At 39.5% G+C, this 17668-nt stretch overlaps 1 protein-coding gene across 3 annotated transcripts in view; it reads left to right on the plus strand.

Annotated features, from left to right (window-relative positions):
- Window positions 1-7140, plus strand: part of LOC120110853 (methyl-CpG-binding domain-containing protein 9-like) — a 28213-nt gene extending 21073 nt beyond the window's left edge. For 2 of the 3 annotated variants that reach the window (XM_039126728.1, XM_039126738.1), the window contains exons 9-10: window positions 1206-3542; window positions 6181-7140. In XM_039126728.1, coding sequence (XP_038982656.1) covers window positions 1206-3542; window positions 6181-6432 — 2589 coding nt within the window. In that variant the 3' untranslated portion in view covers window positions 6433-7140. The remainder of the gene's footprint in view (window positions 1-1205; window positions 3543-6180) is intronic. The other variant, XM_039126732.1, reaches the window with a different exon arrangement.
- The last annotated feature ends 10528 nt before the right edge of the window (window positions 7141-17668 follow it).

The raw sequence follows: 17668 nt of genomic DNA on the forward strand, positions 1-17668 counted from the left end.
TGCCATTACCTCTTGTCATATTGGCCACTATGCCCACTCTTTTAGCATTGCATCAATCATTTTTCTTTTTTACACCATGATATCAATTTTCTCTCTCTCAGTTAGCTAGATATCAATGAACATGCAATACAATTATGAAAGAACAGTAGGTTGCAACAAAATTGTGTGATATGTGAAGAGTTAAGTAGGCTGACACATTTAGATGGATTTAACTTTTTGGGTTCTTTCAAGACCAATTCGTCTGTTGACAGTGTCATGCTTGTCGTTGTAATATTAGTAATGACTAAGTTGTAGATCAGCTGTTGTCTTATTATTACAACCACTAGGTAATAGGTATGTTGATGCTATCTGGCTTTGTTTAAATTTGGCTAGACAAAGGAAAAAGTAATGAACAGGATGATATGTGTTCAATCCTTATGTAGTATGCAATATGCAGTCTGACTTGTTTGAATTGCACAACAAGGGTTACATCATATGGATTAACAGTCATAAACTCGAGGATGTCTGGCCTTCCTGTAACCATATGATCCAGTGATGTTTGGTTCATAAATTACTGGGCGCCAGTCATGAAACCCATGAAATCTCTGATGCATGGGCCTGTTCCATCTTCATATTGGAATGTGATTTTTAAAAATGGCAGGGAGGCTAACAATCTAAGATAGTCTCAGTCCTTGTTTTGCATGCCAAATAATATCATTCTCTCCATTCTGTCTCTTGTGCTACAGTGTTGTATATGATCCGTTGTTTCTTTAAAATTTTATAAAATGGTTTATGTATTTCTTGTTGGCTGATGGTCCAACCCATTTAGTGATTATCAAGTTACAGAGTTTACCATTCCAGGTTTAATTTTATCAATTGTTCTTCTAGTGTTTTTTTGGCAGTAACTTAGACTTAATGATGGAAACAGAAAGTACATTTTTGTGTGCATGCCCTTGAATTTGCAAGCATGGGGATTTTGTGCTTGCATTATAACATGCTTGTGGATGCTTTTTGTGAACTTCTATCTTGAATTTGAGCTAATAAATTATATGAAATCTTAAATTGTACCTGTTTTATTTCTTAGTATGTGGTCCTCTCATTATATTGTGAATGTGATTATTGAAATGTTTTCCCAAGCACTTTGCTTGCTTGGCTTTCCTGCTACAGAAAATTTTACTTGCCATCTGCATTACTCTCATATTTTCTGTAAAATCTGTTGATTGCAGAGGATATTTTTGCTGAAATTTCTATGTGATGAAGTGCTGAACACTGCATTTATTCGAGAACACCTAGAACAGTGTGCTGATAAATCAAATGATCTACAGCAGAAATTGCGTAATCTAGGTGTAGAGTTGAGAAACTTGAAATCCAGAGAAGAATTGCTGGCAATGAGAGCTGTAAAGGAAAGTACGAGCAAATTTAGTGCGATTGGTGATGTTCCAATGGAAGAAGATACAACTGCTCTGTGTGCTAGCCATGGTAGCTTGATGGGACAGCAACAAAATTTCAGCAACAAAATGAACTATATTGCAACAGGTTCATCAAATCCTTTGAAGGGGGCTTCTATAACCATGGAGGACTGCCTTGAGGAGAATGGACAAGGTGCTGTCAGCAAGAATACAGACCACTTTCTGAGGAGCATAACGGATACAAATGCACATGCTAAGAAAACCCAAAAGCTTACCAGTGATGGCCCTGCTTTGAATACAACATCAGTTCCGGGAAATTCATCCTCTAGCATGAATGTCAGTAAAGGAGATCCATTCAATGGACAAGATGAAAAATCAGTCATATTTTCTTCACAAAGAGAGAGTGATGAAGCTGGGAGAGAAGTGGCAACGAACATTGTAAATATTGAAAGGCATACCCTTGTGCCATCAAAAACAGATACTACTCATGGATCTCATCAGTTTTCTGATAGTGGGAGAACTGATATCGAAGAGAATACTCATTCAGTGCTGATGGGTTCTGTAGTCAATATCCTAGCTGGAGAACTGCCTGCTTCCAATCAAGATAGAACACTCCAAGGAAGTCATGACAACATTCATGCCAATGTAACTGAGCCTGAATGCATTAACCTTGAGATGGACTCTTTAAAAAATGAAATTTCAGATATGCAGGATTCAATTGCCAGTTTGGAGTCACAACTTATGATGACATCTATAAGAAGGGAATATCTGGGTAGGGATTCATCTGGTCGATTGTACTGGGTTCTAGGTAGGCCTGGTAAACATCCATTGCTGGTGGCTGATGGAAGCATGCCTGTGCCACATGAAAGAAGAGATATGTATCCTAGTGGGTCTCATTCTTGTAGCCCTTCTGATTCTAATCTACATAAATGCTGGGATTTATTTGAATCCGATCATGAAATTCAAGAACTTGTTTGCTGGTTGAGAGATACTGATCCTAGAGAAAGAGAGTTGAAGGAATGCATCTTGCAGTGGCTAAGACTTCTTATGTACCAGGACATGAACCATGCACCTGATGATTTTCAACAAATATCAAAGTCATCCATCTGTGAAAATTCTGCAGCTCCACACTGTTTAAGTACAAAGGCTGAAATGATTCTTGGGAGCAGGTATGGTCCTTTCTTAGAGCCAGAAGTAAGTGAAATCCCGAAAAAACGAGGGAGGAAGGCAAAAATAAGTCATGAGGAGAGAATGTATAGATGCGAGTGCTTAGAACCTGTATGGTCTTCTCGACACCACTGTCTTTCTTGTCACCAGACGTTTTGCGCTGTAACTGAAATTGAAGGGCATAGTGATGGAAAGTGCACTCCAAGCAATCCGGCTTCTGATGAAAGCAAAGAAGGTGATGATCAATTAAAAGGAAAGGGAGCAAGGTCTGAGAGCATCAAAGAAAAGGAGAACTCTGATGATGTAGATATTGTTGAGACATCAAAGAAACAAAAGTTAGACATCTGCTCAAGGTTGGTTAAATTTCCAAGGAAAGTATGCCCTTACGACCTTGATGAGATAAGTAAGAAATTCATCACCAAAAATTCTAATAAGGAGGTGGTGAAGGAAGTAGGGCTTCTTGGTTCAAATGGGGTCCCATCTTTTGTCCCTTCACCTGTTTTTTTTCTTGATCCTGTATTAGTGCTGAACCAAAGTAAAAAATCTGATACTGGCTTAGCCTTGTCTGAAGAATGGTTGCCGATGTCCATACAAAGGGAAGAAGCTGGCGCAAATGCATCCCAAGATGACATAAGAAATGGCACTGAACGAGCCACTAAGTCAGCTCAAAATTGTGTTGGCAATGGTTCTGATGACCAGTTGGCAAAATCAAAGGGGTCCGCATCAGATTATACAGGTGATGGGGAATGCACACCCTCCCTAACTACTAATACACATGGACTGGAAGTTCCTTGCAGCTGCACAATTCCGGAGTCATCTTTGAGGCCTCTTGTGGGGAAAATTTCTCAGATATTAAAGCAGCTCAAGATTAACTTACTTGATATGGACGCAGCCCTGCCTGAGGAAGCACTGAGACCTTCTAAGTCTCACTTGATGAAAAGATGTGCTTGGCGTGCATTTGTCAAGTCTGCAGAGTCAATATTTGAGGCAAGTTGTCCCCCTGTGTTACTCTTTCTATTGCATCTTACATTGCAGCTGTCTTGTGGTTGGACATTGATTTGATTTTTTCCAGTCAGATTGCTGTTAGTTTACCAGGTACAAGATTAATGTTTAGCACTTCTCTAACACTTGTATTAGATGAAGTGCAGCAAGTAAGATAACATCAAAAAGTTGGATGCGTAAAAACTGCTGACCGGATTAATTGCTGGCTGGGGTGAATCCTAGAGGTCACTAATGAGGCACATAGTTTGTAAATATATGTATATGAAATAATGTTAGAGAACCAAAGTATTATGATTCCCAGAAGATGCGCATTGATGTATCCTAATAAATATATATGAGCTGGGGATTATAACTCTGAATAGCAAAACACTTTAAACCAAGGTTCGCCGAGGTTTTATTAGGATATAACGTATCAATTACTAACCATACATATAATTTTGGATTTATGCAATGTACTGCCTCTTCTTCCCATCATGACCTGCTAACTTGAGTATCTTTAGAAGGGCATCCCAATGCACAAGGCTCTTGCTACTATAGGGTATGGGAAGGGTCAGATGCACACAATCTTACCTTCATGTGTGGAGAGGCTATTATCGTGTTTCGAACCCACCACACCCATGTCACAAGAGGGCAACCCTACGATTGCACCAAGGCCTGTCCTCTAATTTTTGCAACGTGATTTCTAATTTTGTGAGGCCCCATCCTCTTCTCTGATAATTTTTGCAACGTGATTTCTAATTTTGTGAGGCCCCATCCTCTTCTCTGATATGTTAAAATGAGCTGGAGGCTTTCCCTTCTCTTACCTGCACCTCAATGCCTATTTTTTTTGTTTCATTTGGTTAGAAAGGCATGAGGCCTTAATTAAAACCTAAATGGAGAGTTTATGGTAATTGTGTTTCCATTTTTGTATCAAAAACTTTTATGGAAATTATCCTCTGCATCATGTTGTTATGTTTTTGACTTGTAGAGTAAGCATGACCTTATAGTTAGCTAGTTGATGAAGGACAAAATAGTCAGTCAGTAGTAAGATCAATAAGCATTTAGTCGAGCAGCTTTACTTGTTTAAGGTAGCGAAGGCAAGGTCACCCCTAAATCAGATATTATCAAAGCCCAGTTCCTCAACTCGCTCCAAAACTTCTTCCCTCATAAGAAAAAACATTCACTATAAAGCTTCCATGGCAATCAGGAGTGCTGCTTGCATTTGGGCCAAGAACTTGTATGAACAAAATGTCATGGATGTCACTTATGACCAAGGTACGCCAACTCGATGCCGAAGCCCGTACCGGTACCTATCTATTACTGAATTGGAACATCCAGTACGAGGGTCAGTTGGGCGTACCGCGACACTCAGCACGCTGTCTGTACCGCATATTAGTTTGGTACTGGTATGGTACGGTACAGTCGGTATGCACGGATACTAACCGGTACAACATTCCTTGCTCATGGCCATGCTAATACATTTTGCAGTTCAAGATTCGAACCAGAAGTAAGCATTAAACTTTAAGCATCAATGAGCAAGAAGACTTATTATAGACTTGTGTTTGCTATGTGAGGAATGTTATGTAGAAATTTAATTACATTTTACCTATAGAATGTTCTATCTTGTCTATACTATATATAAAAAGGGGAGTTTCAAATTTTGGTATAATTTCTGATAGATTCCATCTATCAAATTCTGTCACTAAAATACCCTTAGTAATCATCGAGGGAAAATATGACAGGTTCTAAAATATCTTTTTTAACGTACATTTGAAAAACTAAAATTAATTTTGAATTCCTTAACACTGTTTGTCAGATTAGAGACAAATTGGTAGGTCTCAAAAAAAAAACTCTCGCTCACCTTCTCTATCCCCTCACGCTCTTTTCCATATTGGTGTTAAAAGGTATGCATGCATGCATGCATATATGCGCATATCTATGTATGTACCAACCTCTTACTCGTCCATTCTCCACCTCTACCATTCTACCCTCTCTTGTGTATTCAATTCATCTAATTTTTATTTATTTTTTAATAAATTCAAGCACTCGAAATATTATCCTTATTTATTTTCAATTTTTTTTGGAGATGTGTATTTCATGTGCCCTAATTTTTTATTTTATTATTCTTATATTTTGTTTTTTATTTTATATCTATTTAGATTTAATATAATTTAATAATATATAGTCAGTTTATTTTTATTAGTTCTTTTATAAACATGCATTGCACGGATTGCTAGTGGCTATAAGAAAAGAAGTAAATTTGGTCATTAGGTGATGGAAAGTTTTAACGCTGCAACAAGCTTTCCTTGTTTAGCTTGGTTTCATCAGGTTTGGCACCAAACGACTAATTTAGCTAATCTAGTCCAGAGATCCTATACCTGAGGGGTTTCGCTAAAAATAAAAATATCTTTTCTTGGCATAGGTAAGGCTAATCTTATCCAAAGTAGTAAGCTTAGGAGCTTATTACATGAAGATTTTTCATAAAGTTAGTTGTAACTTTTTGGTACTCAAAATTTTCTGAATTTTTTCTCGACCAATATTAGCTAAAGGGTTGCAAAATTGGTCTAGTAGGAATAAGCAGTTATGAAATGAGATCACCACCCAGAAACTAGGTCTGACTGTGTCTTTATCGTACTACATGTAGATGGTTCAGGCAACAATCTTATTTGAGGGCATGATCAAGACAGAGTATCTGAAAAACAGTTGGTGGTTCTGGTCCTCCCTCACAGCTGCAGCAAAGACACCAACAATTTCATCCCTTGCTCTCAGAATATACACTCTTGATGATTCTGTCATCTACACCAAGGAGCTGCTTCCCAGTCCAGACCCAACAGATAGTTTGAAGATGACAAGCAAGCTAGGGAAGAAGAGAAAGGATGTCGAAGTAGGATCTTAATGGCGCTGTTAATTTACTGCAACCAAAGTTTCATTCCTGCAGGGTTTGTGTGGTGGCAGCCTTTGATAATTTGTATCGGCTCCCACTCTGCCTCATGAGTCATGATTCTCATAGTTATAACCCAGAAAAAAGAGATGATTTCAGTGTTATTGCCGTTGCTGCCTGTGTACATATGCTTGAAGTGTTCAACTGACAGCACTGACAGAATAGAAAGGTTGCCTGGTTGAGAACCAGAGACCTACTGGGGTTTTGTCTAATTTGGTTGGATGGAAGCTGGTTGGGCTGTCTGCGATGGTGCACAAGTTTCTTCCAGAATGATTTAACTCAGCAGCAAGCTGTTTGCAGAGGGAGTGACCCTCGGGCGGCAAAGATTCATATGGCATTCAGAATGCAACCAATGTAAAAGAAGCTGTAGCTGTACCTAAGCTTGATCAAAGTACCAAATATATAACTTGGTTATCTCTCTCTCTCTCTCTCTCTCTCTCTCTCTCTCTCTCTCTCTCTCTGCGCGCGCGCGTATGTGCTTGCGTGCATGCATATGTATGTGGATGGGGGCAACATTTCTTACATTTAATTGTGATTCTTTATTCACCTTTTATTTCTTTCTATCATATTTAAATGCAATTACACCTTTTAGTTAGGGTTATGGCTGTGGTTTTGTAAGGTTGGAAACAGGCTTCTATTAATTATTACTGAAGTTTTTATTTATATGGGTGGGATGGTGTCTTGGAGCGAGCAAGTAGGCAGCCAGATGGAGTTGCATCATCATAATGTCAAGCAAGATCAGCAGACAACATGTCAACTTTGCCGGTAATTATTAGAATTTCTGTAGCAACTTGGAGTAGAAAGTATCCTAGCTGATACCGTGAAAATAACAAAGCTTGATGAGAAGATAAATAGCTGATATATATATATGGATATTTGTACTCATTAATTGCAAATCTGTTATGAGAGGGTGAAATGAACGTTCATCTGATCTACTCTTGTTTGTGTCTTCTTCTGCTCGACGGGGGCTTCCTTCTTTAACCATCATAATGGTATTGATGGTTGGTTTATCTTTTCGTTTTTTTTTTTCGGTAGCAGGTGGTTTATTTTTTATCTGCCTATCCGCAAACGTTTCAAAAAGCAAAATAGTGCCGAAAACCTCAGCATTTTGCAGTCAACTTTTCTCCCAGTTGTCTTGCATTTACGGCTTTTGCAAAGGCCCACATGTTGGGTTTGGGCCGGCCTCTAAGCAAGGGCGGCCCAACACATGAAAAAAAAGAGGAGGGAGACTTTCGATCGGAGTCTTTCTCCCTCCCCGGTTTCAAATTTTTTTTTCCCCTCCTCCCGAATCCACTAGAAGGAGAGATCAAGGGTGATCACACCCTACTATATTTGGGCCAATCTTCTTTCATAAAAGACCTCCTCCCTCTCTTCCTAGAGCACCAACTGAGAGATTCTTTCAAAAAAAAAAAAGAAAAAGAAAAAGAAGAGAGATAGAGATTTGGAGTTCTAGGCGAACCATGAGAAACTTGGGTTGTTCGCCGTCGGGCTTGCTGGAGAAGCTCGCCAGAGGCAAGGTGAGCATCCTCTCCTCCTTCTCCTTTGTCTTTGGGCTATTTTTTCTTTGGGAATACGGCCGGTAAGCCACCGGATTGATGGGGGAAACCGAACCTCCGTTTGGTCTTTTTCCTCTGTGGGCCGCCTGGTGCCGAGCACCCTCTCCCTTTTCATTGGAAAGAAGGAAGAAGAGAGAAAGAGAAAGGGAGTTTTCTTCCCCTTTCCTTTATTATGTTTCTCTCTCTTCTCTCTAGTCTTTCCCACTTCATGTTTTCTCTCTCTACACTTGGATCTAGGGAGATCATTGCTTTGAAAACTATAGATAGTCATGAAATGCTAGATTTTAGAGGACCCTTTAGAGGATCAAACAGGGGTCCTGGATTGTCATATATCTTTGATAAATTTTAATGATGACTTGGTTCTGTAGAGGAACAATCTGTTGGACGAGAGGATACTGAGCGGGGTCCTGCGCATCCCGGTTCATAAATCGCCGTGAGGGTGGGTGATTAGTTTGTCTGAGTTTTTAACAAAGTGTAAGAATCCTTGTACGCCGACTTGCATGATATAAATATTTTTGCACCTATATATGTATGATGTGTTATGTTCCATATAAGTAAGACGAAAGAATAGTTTTATATTAAATTATATTTTGATTGTATTTGCTTGTGATTGGTATCATGATGGATGCATGCATGCGCATAACCTACACCTACATAATTGAATTTATGAATGTGGTTTTTATGATATTTTGGTATTAAATCATATTTTGATCATGTTTGTTTGTAATTGATAGTATGATATATACATTCCTGAGCATAACTTACACTTACATAATTGGACTAATGGATATGGTGCATGGACTAACCATGCTATATTGATTGCCCTGTCACTGGCTGAAAACGTGACCATGGTTAGTCTAGGCTGGATATAAAGTGGAAAAGGAATTGATGTGTGTATGTGAATTGATTAAATGAATAGGGACTTTGGGCTTATCTCGTTACTATCGATTGCCTCATCACAGGCTGAAAATGTGATACTATCAATTGCCCCATCACAAGATAGAAATGTAATATTATCGATTGCTCCGTCACAGGCTGGAAATGTGATATTATTGATTGTCCCATCATAGGCTGGAAATGTGATATTATCGATTGCCCCATCACGAGCCGAAAATGTGACCGAGATTTGGCCCAAAGTCGGAAAGATAATTGATCCGGATCAAGTTAATATAGAATGGAAAGAAAAAGCATTGAAAACAGTAATGAAGATTTATGAGCTATCATATGCTATATCATTCCTGTGTGGCTGGACTTTCATTGATGTTTGACGTACATACTTATATTGATTATTTGAGCCTTTTGGAAGCCGTTTATGATTTCATAAAATGTGCATCGATTTGTCATAGTTTTTCAAATTCATATTACTATTTGTGTTGGTATGGATATGTAAGGGTTCTTACAGGGCTGTAAAGCTCACCCTCCTTCTTCTTTCTCTTTCAGAGTTGCAGGATGCATAAGCATGGAAGGGTTGAGCGTGGAGCGCGAGTATTAAAGTTATTAGCTAGTTAGTTAGTTTATCTTTCTTTGATGTCGATGAACATTTGAAGATCTTGTAATTGAACTAAATTGATTATCTGGATATGTTGGATTTGTCAATTTGAATTAATTAATTAGTTGTGGTTTATTGGATTTTTGTTTATCTTAAGCCATGCATGATCTTTAGGGCACTACTGTAGGGCTCATACGGCTGGTTGCGTACCGGACCTGGGTGCTGGGTTCAGGGCGTGACAGAGTGGTATCAGAGCTTAAGATTTAAGTATCCTAGGATTTAGGCTCGAGTGAGTATGAGTGGGATATATATATATATATATATATATATATATATCTAATGACTTATTATAGTACACTCTAGATATATTTTTCTTTGCAATCTTAAGATGTTAAAAGTAACTTGTGTAGGTTGATATGGCACGAGGGAGTGGACGTGGGCGTAGTAGGAGGCCGACTCGCTTTGCCGATGGCTCCACTACTTGGACGCCCTCTGAAAAATAAGAAGGTGCTCCACCCTCGCCGGTTAGGAGTACGCACTAGCAGGAACACCACGTCAACCCAATTGGGAGTGCTCCGGAGATGGAAACCCCGGAAACTCCAAGGACAGGAATCCCTGATGAGCTTGGAATTCAGCCTAATGAACCATTGAGTGCTTCTTAGATGATGCAAGCAATGATGCAACAACAAGCTGCTTCCCGATCAGACATGATGAGAATGATGGAGATGCAACAACGCTTCATGGAACAACAGCAACAATTTATGCAGCAGCAGTTGCAACAGCAACAGTTACAATACTAGTCGCAGGTGTCTCCTCAGCATCTACAAGGGGCTGCAATTCGGCAGGAGCATCATGTTAGTTTGGCAGAATTCAAAAAGTTTGCACCTTCAGCTTTTAAAGGCACTTCTGACCCTTTAGAGGCCGAGACTTGGCTGAACGAAATGGAAAAAGTTTTAATGCCCTAAGATGCCCAAATGAGGATAGGGTCACTTTCGCTACATTTATGCTGCTGGGAGAAGCAGATATTTGGTGGAATGTGGAAAGAGGAAAGATGGGATAGAACGTTGCATCTTTGACTTGGGAAGGATTTAAGGAGATTTTCTGCGACAAGTATGTTCCCCAAAGTGTGAGACGGTAGAAATTTTGAGAATTTACCCGGTTAGAGCAGGGGAACATGACGGTCGCGGAGTATGCTGCAAAGTTTGAGGAACTGACCAGGTATGCTCCAGGACAGGTGGAGAATTAAAAAGAATGAGCTGAGAAGTTTGAAAGTGGATTTAGAGCCCAATCAGACAACATGTGTCTACCTTCGAGCTTTCTTCTTATAAGGATGTGATTAACAAAGCTTTAGTAGTTGAAAGGGGCTTGAATGACACTCAAGAAGAGAGGGAAAGAATTTTCAAAAAGAGGAACAAACAAGCTAAGTTACAAAATAAGCATGGCAAAGATACTGAATCGAGGCCCAAGAAACAAACTATTGTGAATGATAAAACTTAGCACAAGGATATTATAAAATGCTATAGATGTGGCGGTCCCCACTATTGAAGAAACTGTCACTGGTTCAATGGGAATTGCTTTTCGTGTGGCCAATAGGGCCAAAGGGCAAACACCTATCCTAATCACAGAGAGCAACAGACTCGACCAGCATCTCAGCCTATTCGGGGAACTCCAACCAACCAAGCACCTCCTAATGAACAACAACGAGGAGGACAACAGAGTTCAGAACTTAGGGGCAAGTCTATGCTCTTACACAATACGATGCCAACACCTCTAACACTGTGGTGACAAGTACGATTGAAGTGTCATCCACCAATGCCTATGTTTTGATTGATCCTGGAGCTACTCATTTTTTTGTATCTGTGGATTTTGTTAGAAGAAATAGTACATTGATTTCTTTGCCATTGAGACTGAACTGCGTGTTTCCATCTCTAATGGAGATGTAAACTTAGTTAACCCTATCTGCAAAGATTGTATCTTGAATATTGGAGGTAGGAAAATGAAAGTAGATTTATTGGTCCTAGAGATGAAGGATTTCAACTTGATCTTTGGGATAGACTGGGTGGCAGCGTATCATGCCACTGTTGACTGCTTCGAGAAAACAGTAAAATTTCAAATCTCTGGTCAGCCAGAGTTTAGTTTTAATAGTAACAGAATGTTACCTCCGCCAAAAGTAATCTCAGCCATACAGGCCAAGCGACTTCTTCGGAAAGATGGTGAAGGATTCTTAGCCATGGTAATGGGCACTCAGCCGAAAGAACTCAAGCTAGAAGACATTCATTCCTATTGTGAGGGAATTCCCTAATGTCTTCCCAGAGGATTTGTCAGGATTACCTCCTAATAGGGAGGTTGAATTCTTCATTGATTTGATTCCTGGCACTGGACTAATTTCCAAGGCCCCATACCGTATGGCTCCAACTGAATTAAAAGTGCTAAAGGAACAACTATAGGAGCTATGGGATAAGGGTTTCATCAGGCCTAGTGTTTCTCCTTGGGTTCTCCTGTACTATTCGTAAAAAGAAAGATGACAGTTTTTGGCTTTGCATAGATTATCGAGAAATGAATGAAGTAACAGTGCAGAACAAATACCCTTTACTGAGAATTGATGATTTGTTCGATCAGTTGCAAGGGGCACAAGTCTTTTCAAAAATTGATCTATGCTCCGGATATCATCAGTTGAAAATAAAGGCTGAAGACATACCGAAGACAACATTCAGAACTAGATATGGATACTATGAGTTTTTGGTTATGCCCTTCGGGTTGACAAATGCACCGGCAGTCTTTATGGATCTTATGAACCGGGTGTTCATGCCCTAACTAGATTGATTTGTAGTAGTATTTATTGATGACATTCTAGTCTATTCAAAAAGCCCACAAGAGCATGAGGAATATTTGAGGATAGTATTGCAAGCTGTTAGAGAAAACAAGCTGTTAAATAGTGTCACCTTTCTCGGGCATGTGATCTCCAAGGATGGCATTTCTGTGGATCCAAAGAAAGTGGAAGCAGTAGTTGCTTGGAGTAGATCTACTAATGTGTCCGAAATGTGCAGCTTTTTGGGAATAGCGGGATACTATCGGAGATTCGTTGAGGGATTCTCTCGTATTGCCATGCCTCTATCTCATTTAACTCAAAAGCAAGTAAAGTTTGAATGGAAGGAGAATTGTCAGCAGAGTTTTTAGGACAGGACATTATCTAGAGTGATGCATCACGGAAGGGCCTTAGTTGTGTTCTTATGCAAAATGAGAAAGTGATAGCCTATGCTTCCAGACAGCTAAAACCATATGAGCTGAATTACCCTACTGATGATTTGGAGTTAGCAGCTTTGATCTTTGCTTTAAAAATATAGAGGCACTATTTATATGGTAAACATTGTGAAATTTTTACGGACCACAAAAGTCTGAAGTATATCTGTACTCAAAAGGAGCTGAATTTGAGGCAAAGGAGATGGTTAGAGCTATTAAAGGATTATGACCTAACTATCAATTATTATTCGGGAAAAGCAAATGTTGTGGCTGATGCTCTAAGCAGAAAATTTCTAAGCAAATTAACGGTTCTGATCACTACACAAAGAAACATTTTGTTGGACTCAGAGAAATATAAAATTGAAGTATGACTACATGATCCTCAAGTTCGACTTGCTAATCTTATGGTGCAACCTACCCTGATTGAAGGATTAAGTCATCTCAGATAGAGGATTCAAAATTACATAGGCTAAGGAGAGCAGTAGAGTCTGGTGTTCAAAGTGAATTTCATGTGCATGAGGATGGTTCCTTAAGATTCGGTAGCAGATTGTGCGTTCCTAAAGTTCCAGAACTAAGGAATGAAAGTTTAGAGGAGACTCATAGCTCGGCTTATACGATGCATCCAGGAGGCACTAAGATGTATAAGAATTTAAAGAAACATTTTTGGTGGAGTGGTATGAAAAAGGATATTGCTCAATTTGTAGCTCAGTGTCCACCATATCAGCAGGTAAAAACAGAACATCAGAGACCTGCGGAACCATTACAGTCTCTACTTATTCCTCAATAGAAGTGGGAGCATGTCACCATGGACTTTGTGGTTGGTTTGCCAAAAACCCTACGAGGTAATAATGCCGTGTGGGTAATTGTTGACCGGCTAACTAAGTCAGTACACTTTTTGCCGTTTAGAGTCGGTTTCTCCTTAGAGAGATTGGCAGGTTTATATGTAGAGCAGATTGTGAGGTTGCATGGGTCCCAATTACTATTGTGTCAGACAGAGACAGTAGATTTGTATCACAGTTTTGGAAGAGTCTTCATAAAGCTCTTGGAACCAAATTGAGCTTCAGCACAGCTTTCCACACCCAAATCGATAGACAGTCAGAAAGAACTATCCAAATTTTGGAAGACATGCTGAGAGCCTATGTCATGGATCTAGAAAAAGCGTGGGATAGTCATTTGTCACTAATAGAGTTTGCTTACAATAATAGCTATCAAGCAAGTATACAAATAGACTTGGGCATCGGGCCGTGCCGGGACGGCCCGGCCCAGGCCCCCCGGGCCAGGGGTCTAAACGGGCCGTGCCCAGCATGGCCCGCTCAGCAGAGAACCGAAGCCCGGCCCGGCCCCAGGCCCGTCGATTGGCGGGCCGGGCCCGGCACGGCACGAGACGGGCCGTGCCTGGCACGGCCCGTCTGGAGAGGGGGGGAGAAAATAGCCGTTTCCAACAGCTATTTTGGGATTTTTTCAAAAATGCCCCTCCCAATAGTCCAAAAACGGCTAAATTGAGGGGTATTTTGGAAAAATTTTTTTTGGACTCCTATAAATACCCCTTTCCTCCCTCATTCTCACCACACCAAACCAACTATTCTCTCCTTCTCTACTACTATTATTTCTCTCTTCTAAAGTGCTCTTCTAGCAATTTAATTTTTAGTTTGCATTTAGCAAGTGTTCAAGTGCTACACAAGAGGAGGTTCCTGTTGAGAAGAGAAGGTCACTCCTGTTGAGAGCACAAGAGGAAGCTCAGAATCTCGGCTCTGCCTCTGCCCTCCGACTCTCTACTCAATTCCTCCTTGTGGTTAGTTTTTATTTTTTGAATTCATCAATTTAGATATGTCATCTTTTGAGGAAAGTCATTTTGGCATTCCTCCTGTTTCTGAGGGAGAAGAAACTAATCCCCAACCCCATGTTCATAGTTCCTCTAGAACTAGTGAACCGAGTGAAGATCAAACCTCTTCTCGTAAGAGGACTAGTGCTGTATGGAATGAATTTGATAGAGTTATGGTTGATGGAGTCTGGAAAGCAAAATGTAAAAAATGTGCCAAACTTTATAGTTGTAGTAGTAGTGGGGGAACAGGCCATTTAAAAAGACATCAAGAGAGTCATAGGATGCATGATTCTCATGCTCAAACTCAAAGTACCCTTAATATACAAGGGGGATTACTTGTAGGTAATTTTGCATATAATCAAGAAAATCAAAGAAAAGCACTTGTAAAATGGATAGTTAAGGATGAATTACCTTTTAGTTTATGTGAATCTTTTAATTTTGAAGAATATGTTCAATTAAACCTACAACCTGCTTACAAAAGAACTACTAGGCGTACATTTAGAAGAGTAGCTATGACTAACTTTTTAGCAATGAGACAAAGTTTAATTGAAACACTTTCTACTTTAAATGTAAAAATTTCATTAACTTCTGATATTTGGTCAGCATCTGTAGGTAGTAATTGTTTTATTGCCATTACTGCTCATTATATTGATAATGATTGGCAATTAAATAAACGTATTCTTGCTTTTCGTGCTTTTGATTTTCCACATTCTGGGCAACAAATTTCAAATGTCATTTATCAAACTGCATGTTCATATAATATTAATGATAAAATTATGTCTATTACTTTTGATAATGCATCTAATAATAATTCTGCTGTTACATTATTAAAAGACTCATTGCATCCCATGTTAAATGGAAATTTATTGCATATTAGATGTGCATGTCATATCTTAAATCTTTCTGTTCAAGCTGGCATGGGCATGATTCAAGATGTGATTTCAAAAATTAGAAATGCAGTTTCTTTTATTCATGCTTCAAGATCAAGACTTCAAGAATTTAAGGAACTATGTATAAATCATGGTAAACGTTTTAAAAAATTTAAACTTGATGTAATTACTCGTTGGAACTCAACATATAGCATGATACATGATGCATACCCATATAAAAACTTATTAAGTGCATATATTAATGATCGTGGATTAGGCTTTACATTGACTGAAACTGATTGGAATAAAGAAAAAATTTTGGAAGATTTTTTGCTTAGTTTTTATAATGCTACCAATGTTCTTTCTGGTATTTATTGTCCAACTTCATGTTCATTTTTACAACAAGCATATATAATTAGTCAAAAATTTGCAGAACATAGATATGATGATGTTTTAATGCCTATTATTGAACAAATGGAATCTAAATGGAATGAGTATTGGGACAAGATATGTTCTATGCATAACTTAGCTGCTGTATTTGATCCAAGAGTTAAATTGAATGGCGTGCTAATTTTACTTAATGCATACTGTGAAAATATGATTCAAGATCCTGAACCTGCTAAAAATGAGGTAAAACAACTTCTTTATGATATTTATGCTATATATGATGAAAAAATTTGTGGATCTAAATTCTCCGTACAAAGCTCTATTTCTTCTTCTAGTAGTTCTCGTTCGTCATCTATTTTTTCATTCATTGCATAGAGAAAACACACACATGCTTCAAGTTTATCTTCATCTTCTTCATCTTTAAGTAGTGAACTAGAATTTTATTTACGAAATGATCTTCAGTCTGCATATGATGAAAATCAAATAGAGAGTCTAGATGTATTATCTTGGTGGAAGAGTGTTAAAAATCAATATCCTATTATGTCTGCAATTGCACGCGATATTTTAGCTGTGCCGATATCCACGGTAGCATCGGAATCCGCTTTTAGTGCAGGTCGGCGTGTTCTTGACGAAAAGAGAAGTAGGATGACGGGCGAAACGGTTGAGATGCTTCTCTGCTTCAAAGATTGGTTGGATGCTGAGGCAAGACTTCAAGATAAAGGTGGACATAATACAACATCCTCTGATGATGATGATACAAACACTACTGAAGAGTGAATACTGATTCACTGAATCACTGATGATTAGTAAGATTTCTTAATTTTTTATAATTGTACATTTTTATTTTTTTAATTGTTAAAGTGAGTCATCTCTATTTTTTCTCCTTTCTTATTGTATTATGGAGGTTAGACCAAAGTCCAAACCTCCCTTCATGTACCATTTTGATTTAAATTAATAAACTGGTAGGGGTCTATGCCAAACCCCCCACCATTAAGGTGACTTTATATTAATAAATCCTTAGTTTTCAATATTTATTAATTTATTAAAAAAAATTTATGAAGCATTTATTTTAATGGAGACGGGCCGTGCCTGGCCCAGCCCAGGCCCGGTTTAGGCCCTTATTCCGTGCCTGGCCCGCGGGTCGTGCCCGGCCCAGGCCCTTATGGGCCGTGCCGGGCTGGCCCGCGGGCCGTGCCGTGCTTGGCCCGCGAGCCAAGAGCGGGCCGTGCCGGCCCAGGCCCGAAGCGGGCCGTGCCGGGCTCGGCCCGCGGGCCAGAAACCCGTGACCCAGCACGACCCCCTTGAATGGGCCGTGCCAGGCACGGCCCGGTACTGTAGCTAGCGGGCCGTGCTAGGCACGACCCGCTTCGTGCCGGGCCGTGCCGGGCCGTGGGCGGCCCGGCCTAGTGCCCAAGTCTATATACAAATGGCGCCTTTTGAGGCGTTGTATGGCCGGAAGTGCCGATCTCCTATTTGTTGGGATGATGTGGGCGAGAGAAAATTATTAGGCCCACCAAAAGAGTTATGCTGATAATAGAAGAAGAAAATTGAAATTTTAAATTGGAGATCATATTTTCTTGAGAGTGTCACCCACAAAAGGTGTGATGAGATTTGGAGTTTGTGGTAAATTGAGTCCTAGGTATGTTGGTCCATTTGAGATTTTGGACAAGGTTGGGAAGGTGGCATATCGATTGGCTTTACCACCGGCTTTATGCAGTGTGCACAATATTTTTCATGTGTCAATGTTGAAGAAATACGTTCCAGACCCAAGTCATGTAGTAGCATATGAGCCATTGCATCTTCATGAGGATTTGACCTATGAGGAGTT

This window comes from Phoenix dactylifera, chromosome 1, assembly GCF_009389715.1.
Source record: "Phoenix dactylifera cultivar Barhee BC4 chromosome 1, palm_55x_up_171113_PBpolish2nd_filt_p, whole genome shotgun sequence".
Classification (NCBI taxonomy): domain Eukaryota; kingdom Viridiplantae; phylum Streptophyta; class Magnoliopsida; order Arecales; family Arecaceae; genus Phoenix; species Phoenix dactylifera.